At 38.7% G+C, this 13,233-nt stretch overlaps 1 protein-coding gene across 8 annotated transcripts in view; it reads right to left on the bottom strand.

Moving 5' to 3' along the window:
• Positions 1-876: 876 nt before the first annotated feature.
• Positions 877-13,233, bottom strand: part of ZNF366 (zinc finger protein 366) — a 214,968-nt gene continuing 202,611 nt past the window's right edge. For all 8 annotated transcript variants that reach the window (XM_056323673.1, XM_056323667.1, XM_056323674.1 and 5 more), the window contains 2 exons: positions 8,469-8,643; positions 877-5,951 (listed from right to left, as the gene is read on the bottom strand). In XM_056323673.1, coding sequence (XP_056179648.1) covers positions 5,419-5,951; positions 8,469-8,643 — 708 coding nt within the window. In that variant the 3' untranslated portion in view covers positions 877-5,418. The remainder of the gene's footprint in view (positions 5,952-8,468; positions 8,644-13,233) is intronic.

The following is a 13,233-nucleotide window of genomic DNA, read 5'->3' on the forward strand; positions in this document are numbered from 1 at the left end:
ACATGAGAATGAACTATGTCACTCCCCAATATACGCTGTTCCTCCTCATGTAGAGGTAGTTTATAATCTTCACAGTGGTTGTTACGTGCAATCAAAACAAAAGGGAGGGGAAAGAAAACAAAAAAATAGGAAAGCAAAAAAGGCTTAACTCTGCTTCATTCAGCCTTTTACATGTATTTCTAGTGTTTCTATATAGCCTTCTTGCACTTGTTAAGGTATATACCTCTGACAGAAAGGGAATATCTCTGTTTTCTTTATTACTCGAGTTATTTTATAGCCAGCATGCCAGCCGCTTTCTCTCTGTGCTCACAAAGAGCTTAAAATGTTCTCTGTGAAGTCTGATTATGCCAATTCCATCAGGTTCTCATTAAAACAAACACATCCAGGAGTTTACTCCTCACTAGAAGTGATGTTTTCCATTAGAAAAAGAAATGCCGAGCCTCTGAGTTCAGTCTTATGCTTATTTCTTAAGTTGTAAACATATTCCTAATTTCTTAACATCAATTTTATAACTTACCTGGTTGGTTTTTCCTCTCTTTTTACATGATGCAGATATTTGAAACTTCTTTTAAGGATTACGTCTTTCCTTTTTAGCCTGTCTAGGACCAAGTTAACAAATACCATAACCATTCCAGAGCATTCTTTATGTCATCGCTGCAGTCTGTTACAATGAAGCGATGTCTCTACCTCAGATGACCTGGCAGCATTTCTGCCCTTGTCTTCTAACTAGACCTCCATCATTGATTTAGGCTTCCCTTTACAAGGATCACTCTTCATTGGTGCTGAGTGAAGTATGGTCTTGCCAGACCAGCCCCACGCATTTAGTATGTCAACTAGCTAGAGTACCAAGAACTCCAGATCCATTTCAATGCAAAGTACAGCAGTTTCTCCAGTACATGTTTATTTGCTTAAATTAATACAATACATCATACATGCTTTTACTATTGAGATAGAAAGTCAGAAACTAAATCTTCACAGATAGTTGGCCTGTTTTTTGAGTTGGGTCTTTAGATAGGAACCCAGCATTCTATGTTAAATAAATATACACCACAGTATTTGCAAAATCTGTTAGGAGTACAAAATGTTAGCTCTGTTACATCTTGTTCAGCTGAGCAGACATTACTTATTTGCAAAACTATTAATAATTATTAAAAACTCCTTGGAATAATAAATATAGTACTTATATTACTTCTTAACTGTACACTCACAACAGCGGAGTCCAGCAGCACCATAAGAAGACAGAAATCTGAGAATAGCTAGTGGACAAACACAGAGTTGTAAAAAGATGGGTATAGTAGCATTACTTGGTCTTTGCAGTAGCTCGTTTTATAGGACAAAGCACAGAACTTCTATTATAATATTATCATGAAGTGTTTTATCCTTTGAGTTGCTGAACACAGAGCACCTGTCTTTGCCTTCACTGACTGGAGGCTGCCTGGCAGCCAGAACTCAAGTTTACTAGGAGTCAGCTGAGTCCTGGTGGCCGTTCAAAACAGCTTGTTCCAGGGTGACCTACAACTTCACTTTCTCAGTAAATGTGTTGTCTTTCTTTACCTTCAGATTTTACAAACCCAGATTTTGACATTTCATCCACCTACTCTGTTCTTTACAGTGTCTTCTAGAATTCTCCCTGCTGCCCTTAACAGCAGAAAAGCCTCGAATTTAACAAACCACTTGCCTTCACTTGCTTAGACTCATAGTGTGGCCAATTTATCTTTCTTCAGCACAGCTTCTTGAAGTATCTCATTTTGTATGAGTTTGAAAAACACCTGAGTTATATGAGTTTGTGGCCACTCTACTTTGCTCTGATGCTTTGCAGGAGGGTGAAGTTAGGCTTCATATAGTAATGCAGGGAAACGGTATGGATGTGATTTAATATACAAGTGGTGGAGGCTGGGCTTTACTTTCATGTGTTACCATGAGCTGAAAACCCAAATAGCAGAGAAGAGTCAGATAAATACATTTTTTTTTCCACAACATAGCAAGAAGAAGGTAGATAGATTAGGAAGGAGGAAAAAGAGAAAATATATCCCCTAAGGTCCTGGACACAAGCAATGTCTCTACAGGACTTCTGAGCCTCTATTGAAAGCAAAACAAGGAAGCTAATCCCTCGAAAATTAGAGATGGGAAATAACTTTATTATGAGAGCAAATTACTATACAGCATTTTCAAAGCTATTAAAAACCAAAGGCTGTTACTGTCTGTTCCCAAAATGGTGCCAATGTAAATACGTTTGAAAAGCAAAGTGTTTCACAATGATGGCTGTTACTTCACTTTTAATTTGTCCCTTGGGGCCTCTTTGTAACAAATGTCTTAGACCCAGCTGCATTAGGCTCTGCAATACAGAGGACTATCATCTCCTAATGTCTTTGCATGGGTCACTTGGCACTGTCTTCTTATCTCGGTAATAGTTTTGTTTGCAATTCCTCTGACCAGTGACTTAGGGTTTTAGATGAGCTCTTTACTGTTCTAACATGAATTAGTCTTGGGTGTTTGTGAATTAACTTATATGACTATGTGACTGGGTACAGTCTCAAGGCTGCTTTCTAATGGAATATTCTCTGCTTCCTAGGAAGAACGTAAGGAAAGGGATTCACATTAATATTACTCCCAAATAGCATTGCCATTCAGGGACCTCTACTCCTTTCAGCCTGGCTGTATGTGTTTGGCAGTTGCTTTTGCTCCAGCGAGAAGTGGGATTGTAGAAGTGGGTAACTTGGCTGCAGTGACAGTGCCATTGAAAGTGTTTGGGTTAAGCATTGAGGCAACCCAAAACTGTTTGCAGTGATTCCCTTTCCTAAGGACACATCTGGCACTTTCCCTTACAAGTTCTTTAAGGGAACTCTGGACTGCATGGTTCCAGTAGACATAATTTTTGTGGTTACAATGTTATCTACTGGCAGCAGAGCCCTGCTGAAAATGTCTCCTTTGCTCCATTTGCCTGGAGTGCTATTGATAGGTAATCATTTGTCTCTTTCTTGATAAGGATTGCCTAGCTGTTCCATAACACTCTCCAATGCAATGGAAGGGCTGCATGCCTTTCTGCTTTACCCACCACAGAAGTGAAGACACTTGCTTAATTCAACTAATCTGCATGATCAGCATTCTAGAAATTGCAACCAGATTCCTGATTCTTTGCGTATTCACCTTGTCATAGGAACTAATATGGCTGCAAAGGTGGAGTGGACTGATCTTGAATCATGCACAGCTGGAAACTACACCACCTTGAGAAAGACATTTCTTAGAGTCAATGGCTCCCAGCCCTTGGCTGTATACATTCTCAGATTGGAGCTTTTGTCTGGCAGAGACATGATATTGCCAAGAAGGTAACCAAAGGACTTGTTGCCATCTCTGAGAGACGATCTCCTAGACCATGCTGGATTTCTATCTAATAATTTCCCCTCTAGTTTAATAAAGAATGCAGTTACACACATCACTAAAAATATCACTAAACATTTTACGATTCTTCTGCTTGATCACAGTAACTTCCTTGAAAGAAAGATGTCTGCTTTTTTAAGAGGACTTACCTTGCGGTGGAAGCAAGGAAGTTGAATGTATATAAGACAGTTCATCATTGAAATAACACGCTATGTACCTCTGAAATACACCTCATTTTGAAAGACATCATTAGTTCTAGGTCTCAAGTGACCTACATTCTACCTCAATTCAATATCCCCTTTTTATTTTAAAAAATTATGTACATTAGCTGTAGAGTTAATTACATTTTGAATAGTCACCTTTATGTTACAGCTTCTTTTATCAACCACTTTTTCTGTTCTTCATTCAGAATCTTTACTATGCTGTGTTTGAGCCCTGAAAAATGAAACTACCTTCTGCAACCTTAGACTACACAAACACAGTTTTATATGCTGAGTAAGGGCCGCTGCCCTATGAATTGTGATTAACTGGTAGGTGTGAGAATCATTAGCCCTGTGAGTGGTTTCTTAAAATGAGAGAGGGCTGCAGCTACATGACTCTAGCCTTAGCAAGCCATAAGTATATGACTATATTTAATTATAACTTGCTATATATCGAGCAAGGCATTTCAAATCAAGGACTTGACAGTTAAGTGAAGAAGGTAGCAATATTTGGAAAAGATGTACCATATATATGGATTTTAACCTTTTGAGCTGGGATGTCAGAATGACATAAGACTAATTAAATGAATGATTAAAACTTTACTTCCTTATAAGCAATAGGATGGTGTGGGGCTGTTTGTCACCTATCTGGAAGACACAAGCATCAAGATGCCGGTGAGTTATTCATGCAATTAATGGAATGTGTTTTCAGCATCTTTGTTATGAACATGTAATTGTATGGGAATCAGAGGATTAAATGCTGAGAATGACTCAGTAAAACCAGCAAGTTTTACTGGAGCTTACTGGTCAAGCCATGATGACAAGAGAAAAATTGTGACTCTGACAAGAGGAAATCCAAAACCAGTTTTCCTCTGTGAGGCACTGCTTGCCCTGTAAGGGCTGATTTTTGGCATACCTTCTAAAACAGTCTGATCAGACTTGTGTATTTAAAAATCATCCTTGCTAGCCAAGATAAACTGAAGAGATAAATGGTAAAATTGCATTTTCTCAATGAATTACTCATGTTGCTCTATGTGTAATTACAGCAAGCCTTGCAAATGCTACATGCTGCTGCTGCTTATCAGTTGTCTGAGTAGACAGTAGAACAAAATGTCAACACAGCCCATGCTATTTTACTTTAAGAATTGCTGAATATTCCCTCACTGACTGATATATAGCAAAGCACAAACATCCCTTGTGCCAGAGGAAAAGCTTCTGTGACTGTAATAAATTCCAGCCCTTTCAAAGCCTTACAGAGCTGCACTCCACTATCTCACAAAACATTAGTATTTCTTCTTAATTTGTTTCCCATTTCTCATTTTAAGTGGTTGAATTAACAGTCACTTCAGCAAATGAAAGTATTTGGACTGTGTTAGTTCATTCACTCTTAGAACTTTCATGCACATGATGTTTAACAGTACTCTTGTTTATACTTTGAAATTCTTAGTATTTTCAGAGTTTTTGAGACATATAGTTAGAAGTGTTCATATATATTTAGTCAGATAATAAATCAAACACTAAAGTATGCTGCTTGTTGATAACTAGAAAATTGCATATAAGTCTCTACCACCCCAGATAAAGGAAAATAAACTTCTGTACCCACCCCATTGTCTACATCAAATGGATAAGTATAAAAATGTTATTGTTCAATATCCATTGCATTTCTTGGTGACCTTGAACTGCTTTATTTTTTCAATGTATGTGTTCTACCTGAAACTATTTTTATTAATTTGGCTTTCTTATTTCTAAAGACTACTACAAACTTCCAGGCTTTGGTAAATTGTAGTTCCTGTTAAAAGCTATCTGGTTGCAATTTTCCAGCTGTTTTAAAATGTCCATTTTAAATGCCTATAAGCATTGTTTGTTTTTCCATTTTTCTTTCCAGCAATTCTTTCAAACTCTTGTTCCTGTGCTTGAAATACAAGTAATCAGAGAGAGAGTGGCCAAGCCTGGCCTTTTCAAAGGCTCTAAAGCTGAGGTGTTCTTTGTTGTTTGCAAGGTCTCTCTCTCCTTGGCTCTCCTGTTTGTCTGAATTTTCTATTCTCTTCTCCAGTCCTTCCTCACTTAGCACTTCCTTCTCATTGCAGTAGGACTCTCTGAAGTCCTTCATCATGCACTCACGTTTGCCAGACAGATCTTGAGCCACATACAGCTTGTTGTCATCATGGTGGTACGTGGTGGGGCTGTACTGCTCTGCCTCATAGCAGTTGTCTTCCTCTTCTTCCTGGCACAAGTTGCCCTTGGCACTCTCACCATCCAAATGAAATGAGATTGTCTTCCCTTGGCTTTTCTGGGAAAGATCAAAGGGCTCTTCCTGTTCCAAGCTCCTCAAGACATTTGTCTGTGACAGAGCAATTCTTCCTCTTCCAAAACCTTGTAGTGTTTTGAAGGAAGGAGAAAAGGAATGATTTATATATAAGAAACTTCATTACATGATACATGGTTAAAAAACAAAATGTGAGGCGGCCTTCTGTTTCATACTTCAGCTTTGTGTTCTACCCTGCAATTGCCAAGTACTCTACTGTTTACATCTCAGGGCATCTCCTTTCAGATGCTGTTAGAAGAAGTACTTTACAGCCAGCTCAGGACACACAAAATATTGGCTTGTACATGCCAGACACTTGGTGAGGGAGCTAGGAATAAAAGTGAAGTAGCCTGGCCTCTTGTAAACTATTTTTGCTAGTGAACCTACCCACTTCCTCATTACTATTTTTTTTTTTTTTAATGAAAACTTTGATCTAAAGCATCACAGGCCATAATCAAAGTCCCAGGTTTTGTACTTCTTTTTTTTTTCCCCCAGAGGAATGGAAGAGATTAAAAACATGTTAATGTGTTTGTTCTGTGGACACTCTGGTTCAAAGTTACTACTTTAAAAATGAAAAAAACAATCAACTCTCAGCAGTCTACAGCCTCCACTCTCCTTAATTTTTCCTCTTTAATCCACCAAGAAGCCACTTACACCACTGAAAAGCTCTATGGACTACATAGTGCTTCAGCACAAGGAAATCATTATAAACAAGTGATGATTTTGAGCAGTGCAGTGTAAGTCTGAGTGTAATTCTGGACATGGTTTATCTTAATATTTGTTAGAGTGCCTCCTTTCTTACTGGAAATCCAGGGGTTAGGCAGGAGGCATCCGTGGACACAAATACTCTCTGAGCATCGGGATGCACCAAAGATAATTCAGATGCTGCAGGCATAGTCCATCTTAATTAAAAGAATAGTGACATTACTTGGATGAGGATTTCACCCAATTGCAAATAACTACAAAAGCAACTATTTGGCTTTCTTTGGTTTGGTTTGGTTTGGTTTTTTTCTCACAGTAATTGAATTCAGTTTCTGCAGCATCTATGCAGCCTTACCAGATACAGCTGCTACTTTGCAACAGGTTGTATTTGTTAAAATGGTTCATGAGCAGGTGGCAGCCCTTGCAAATTGTTTTGTGCCTGATAAGCCTCCAGGGCTGAAATATCTCTGTACACTGAAAAGCTCTTAGGCTGTCTTCAATTACAAGTAATTGTGTAATTAGCATGGTGCTCTAGGAGATTTTTTTTTTAAAAAAGCACGTTTGTTTCATGACCTTTTAGGATCTTTTTACATTTTATGCCGAATATCATTAAAGTATGTGTTTAACATATGTGCTAGGCTGCCCTAAAGCTTGAATTTCAGAAACATCAAGAAATCTCACGCATGAAAGAATTATTTATCCAGGAAATCTTAACAAAAAACATCTTGGATACACAAGCTCTCAACATAATCCTCCCTAGTTCTCTCACTTTTTTAGATAACATTGGCACGTGTGCATACATAAGGATGACTTTAGGAAGTGTATGTGGTAAGTGGGAGCTAAGAAATGCTTTGCGGGGTACCACGGGTAGTCAAAAATCCATATGCTTTGAGATGGGGGAGGAGCGTTTCCTCCTGTTCACATGATTTTTTGTGAACTAGGTCTTGAACCTGTGGCCTTCACCTAATGTCAGCTATATTAATATGGTACAGAATAACCAAGACATAGAGCCATTCAGGCTTTCATTCTCATTCCAGACTGGAATCCAAAAAGCAGTGAGCAAGTCACATGAAATCTTCTAAATTTTTTTTGTTTCTGACAGTTTTGAATGAATTTATGGTTTATGATGTACCTCGAACATGAGAGAAAATCTATGAACTCCCAACCAGATGTGCCTAGGGCAAAATGTCTGCTTGTCCATGGCTGCTAGGCTGTGGTCTATCAGCCTCTGGGAATCAAGCCCCTTGAAACAGTAGTGTTTATCAAAAAATAACAGAACTACACCTTCAATCAGGAAGACCATGTTATCTAATTACTTCCCTGACCAACTACATGTGCCACAGCCTAACTAAGGCTGATTGTCCACCAGCTTGCTCCCATTTGTGTCTCAGAGTACCCACATGCTGGGAGAAGCTCTGTGGTGCTGTGGATATTTCATCTTGTCACAGTGATGGATGGGGAGCCCTGGGTTTAAGTACAAGAACAGTTGGTATGGCTTGATAAATCCTCTGCTGTCACACTGCTGATCATATTCTCCCTAACACCTGATGACAGCAATGTAGTTAAAATTATTTCCTTTGTGCTCATAAATACTGTCTCATTTTGTCTCCACCTTCTCCTATATCTTAGTCTGTACCTCTGTGTTATCACATATGTAGTCTGAAAGGTCTGACAAGGGTCAATAACTTGGGGATCTCCGATCTGTAGCACTGGAGTAATATAGATAGTTCACAACAACCTCCCAGGTTTATGGGATTTAAATTCTTCCAATAGCATTGGATCTATGGTACAAGATTGCAGATCTGTGGAACAAAGCCCATTTGGGTTTACTGATGCACATCTTCAAATCTTTCAGAGAATAACCTTGCTGAAAAAAAAATTACCTTGAGAATGAAATCCTCTTTCCATCACCCCATGTTTGACTTTCATGTGCCTGGTTAGGTTCCCCTTCAAAGTGAATTTGCTGGGACAGTAGAGGCACTTGAAAGGTTTACTGTCTGAGTGCAAGTGCATGTGTCCCATTAAATTGTGCATTCTGTTAAATTCCTTTCCACAAAGCTGTAAAAACAGTAAAAATAAAAATGATGAGTTCAAAGGGGTACTTTCAAGGAAAACATTTAAAAAGAAAATAGGACCTACTCTTCTCAACTTGAGCCCTGGCTGCTTCTGGATGTAACTTCTGGCTGTAAAGATACAGGCAAAAATCCTAGAGACAAGAATATGTGATTGAGTCTGATCTATCTGGGGCCTTCTGCACTGCTGCCATTTTTTAAGTTTGGTGACTAGGACATACAGTCAAAGATTCCCCCAAAGCAGGGAACATTGTTGTAGGGAGGGGAGAGCCTTAAGTGCATAAACTGGAAGGCTTGTAACTGGAAAGAAATTCAAGGTATAATGTTCTGCACTGGTGAACCATTTTTTTTGTAGTTTATAAATCCAGCCTTTAACCAAGAACAGGCAGAGATGGAGATAAAAAATAAAATCTATGAAGGGTTTCTGTGAAACACTCAAGCAGAATATTACTTCTCCTTAAGCGGAAATTTAATGACTGCATATTTTGCTTGAATTTAGAAAAAGCAATTATTTTTTTCCTTTTTTTCTTTGTCCCACAGTTTTCTCTGATCCTCTTGTCTTCTGTTTACCAACTTCTGTGTTTCGGTGTCTCTGGCGAGTAAGCTGCAATTTAAACAGTCATGGGGCTGCAAGAATGACTCAGCTTTCCCTGAAGCATGTTCCTGCCAGCTCAAGCTATTGATCGTGCAAGTTTCCCTTTGATGAAACAATAAGTGGGTTTTTTCCATTGTTGTTGTTTATCTAGATGTGTCCTTTTGTAGTCTGGTACCTTATAAATCAAATGTATTCTCAAGACATGAGAGTTCGACATTACTGTTACAAGCTTCTAGACTTACTTGTCTTCTGGTCTTTCCTTATAAGGATTTATATTTTTATTCACATTAAAGTGGCTATTTCCATCCTCTGCAAACTTCTGTGTTTGCTTTCGACTTCAACTCCTTCTTTTGGAATGCTTTCATAATCAGATTTTTTTTCTTCTAATGATCTTTATTACTATATGAGCCAGAATCACCACTAACGAGTAATTGAAAGTTTCATCAAGCAGTGTACTCATTTGGGAGAAAATTACTGACAAGCAACTACTGAGATTCCACCAAATTTTTGGTCTAACGACTTCTGATGTGATTTATTTTGATAGTACAGTAAGTCTTCTACCCTACTTTTTGATTCAAATTCACAAAGCCATCACCTGGAATATCTGGATGAAATGTAGGTAAGAAGCAATCCTTGGTGAAATAGTAATGTATCCTTTGCATTTTTAAACCATCTCTTGAGGGAAAATGGAAGCATTTCATTACTACAAAAATTTTAAAATAAAAACTAGACCTAAGTCAATGCTGCAAAAAGAAAGAGTCTGGAAATACTAACTTTTAAAAAAACATTTGCTTCAGCTGCATAATTTCTCTTCTGTGTCTTGCTGTCTGTGATTTTGTTAAAATGAACATTCTAGCAAATAAATTTGTCAGCAAAGTGTTCACCAAGACAGTGGAGGGGGGAAAAAAAAGCCTTTGAAAAAAAGTTATTAATTTGTAAAAGTAAGCTATCTGGTTCCAAGGGTCATCTATCCACTTAGGAAAGAGGACTGTCTTTTCTTTGCATTCAAAGAAAGCTAATATGCCAGATGACTTATATTCAGGGGAACGAATGCACCAGAAACAACTTCTGAAAGCGCTGGGAGGAAACAAAGAGGAGAAGAAGCACTGATGACCACAGAAAATTTACAAGGAAGAACAGCAGCTGATTATATCTTGACAGCTGCTGGAATGACAAGTCAATATTTCTGACTACAAGAACGCCAACAATAATACCTCAGTGCCTCTTAGCAGAAGGCTTCTGGTTATCTGCTTATATTGTGGCTGACCTGTGTTCTCACCAGCTTTTGCTTTCTGATAGCTAAGTCTTTACTTCTCTATCTGAACTGATAATCAAGGAAAATCAGGTTGAACAGGTGGATAGCTGGAGTACTTCCTGCAAATCTGTAACTGTTAAGGTATTGAGTATTAAAATGTGTCTAGTAGGAGCTTTTATTTTGTTTCTGTCAAGGCAATATTAATTTCTCTTTCTTCATAATGAAAAGACACAGGACTTTGTAAAGGATAGCTCCTTACAGCACAGAAGTTCTTTGTCTCTGAATAAAACGGGTAGGTTTTCTATTTCCCAAAGTCATACAGAATCTTACGGATGTGTGATGTGCTCTTGTCCTGAAATCTCTTCTGGGGACATGAGAAAATGGTACTAAAGTGGAGAGGTGTGGCAGGAAAATGAAAGAAACACAGATAGGATTTGTTTGGTTTTTTTTAATGGTGTCTCTATGTGGCACAGTCTCTGGGTAACCTATGCTTTTCAAAAGGCACAAGATGACTTTCAGATTACTGTTAATGATCCAGAGGGTGAAGAGAGCATGCTTTGGGCTCATGGGCTGAAAGACAGCAACTCAAAGCTAGCTGGGGTTCACAGCTAATGCTTCAAGAACAGCCTGAATCTGCAGAACAAACTAGGAAGGTGTACAAGAGTTTCTCTGTGACAGGGCAGTGGTGTGAGCACTGATGAGCAGAATGTGAAAGCTGACCTGAGCCAGTTGCATGGGAGGGAGCTCCAGCAGAACTCATCACAAATAACCTTAGCGCTCAGGGAGATGCAAAGGTCATGCAAGAGAACTTGGGATAGCAGGAACAGCATGGTTTATTTGTGGACCTTGTGTTAGGCTGTCTACTTTAGACAGAATAAAATTCAAGCCCTGAAAAGAAAGACCTCAACTACAAGTCTGCTGAACACACTTTGTTGCACTGACTGGTGAAACGGACTTCAGTACAGTTTGCTGGAAAAGTCTGAATTACTTCAACACTTTGTCTTCTGAAGCCACCACATGAAGTATTGCCCTTCTAGGTATGTCACTCAGTTTTGTTTCTTCCCTAAGTACTTATCTCTCACATTTTCTTTGGTTTTGACTTCTGATCTAATCTCAGGATTTTAAATGGGAGAGCAGTGGAGTTCAAAACATCAGCTTCAAAGTGTATTTGACTGGGCTGGAGAAAACTTCATTGCATTCTTTATCAGAGGTCTGAAACATTGCTGACTTCAGCACTAAAAGCTACTGTAAATTTCATAGAAGCTTCCTCTACAAATCAGAATTAGTACTATTACACCTGTTGGTGCAACTCCTTCAGAAGTCTTCTGTGTGCTTTTTTAAACAGAAACAACTAAGGCAGCGTGGGCTCAGGCCTTTACATGCTACAGACAAGTTGGCTTTTCAGAGAAAAATCAAACACAGATCCAGACTGCAGCTGGATGAGGAAACAGAAGGGACAACTATTTGCTACTGCCTCACTTCAGACAGTCTGTGCTTAGCTGTGATTAGACACATAGGAAAGCCTCATGTTTTCTTTTGTTGTGAGAAAAAGGTAAAGAAAACCATTGCATGCGGTGAAGTAGAAAGGCTACTGCTGTGCTCTCTTTCCCTTACATTCTTCGTCTTCTTTTTTTTTTTTTTCCCTTGGTAAGAAGGGTGTTCCTTTCCTCAAAGAGAGAGGGAGAGGGAGAAAGACTGTAAACTGTCCAAAAGGACCGTGAGAAAACAGGAAGCTTTGAAAAGTACAAGAGAAAGCAAGATGAAATCTATTTGCAGGCGGTTCCCCGGGGACATGTGAGCCATTGTTAAGCAGCCTGTTCATACAGCTATATCCTTCCTTCTGCTGAGGAGGAGCTTGGTGCCAAAAGGCTGCTATCTGGTCATTGCCTTAACCCTCTAAATACCAGCCAGAAATACTTGCTGAAGTCTTTCAAGGGCTCTGCCAGTGAGGTAAGTGATGTTCCTAACACCAAAGAGCAATTCCTGATTCAGCCTTAGCTTGTTACAATCTCCACTCCATTCAGGGGCACTGATGTTGATTCATACTCTTTCCACCATAGGAGAAGCTAGTTCACTGTGCATACTTGTTTCTTTCCTCCTAGGAACACTGGGTGGGGACAGAGAAGGAAAAAAAAAAAAAAGAAAAAAAGAAAAATAGGTGTTCCTGTAGAGCTTTTGTTACTGGTTGGAAAACATACTGGTGGTACTCCAGTTCTTGGTTCAAACTGTTGCCATATCCAAGTTTTAATAGTCTGTCATCATCAAACCCTAACCTGAACACAAACTTGCAGCTCATCTTCACATACCTAAAAAATAGTGTGGCTGCAGGTACTGCATCCAGAACAGATGATCAAACGATTAAGTTCCTTTTCTGAAATTTGACGGGTCAGAGGAGGAGTTTGACCAAATGGGAACAAAAAGACAGGCTTGAAGGTGTTCTCGAAGAGTGAAAGTCTCCAGCAGGCTTGACATGTAACTACCCAAGCATTTCAGTTATAGAAATTATTTTATCAATATAGAATAATGCAAGTTCTAGTATACCTTTTAATAGGACATAAACTAAAATGAAGCAAAATGCTAAAGTTGAAAGACTTTGCTGTTATTTTTTCAAAGCGTAATGTTTCAAACTTATCAAAGGAGAGTGAGGAAGTAAAAAAGATTCATTTTGACATTTTCCTACTAAAATTATCACTGAATGCCATATTTTCCTATGACATTTTGAAGTT

This window comes from Falco biarmicus, chromosome Z (genome assembly GCF_023638135.1).
Source record: "Falco biarmicus isolate bFalBia1 chromosome Z, bFalBia1.pri, whole genome shotgun sequence".
NCBI classification, from domain to species: domain Eukaryota; kingdom Metazoa; phylum Chordata; class Aves; order Falconiformes; family Falconidae; genus Falco; species Falco biarmicus.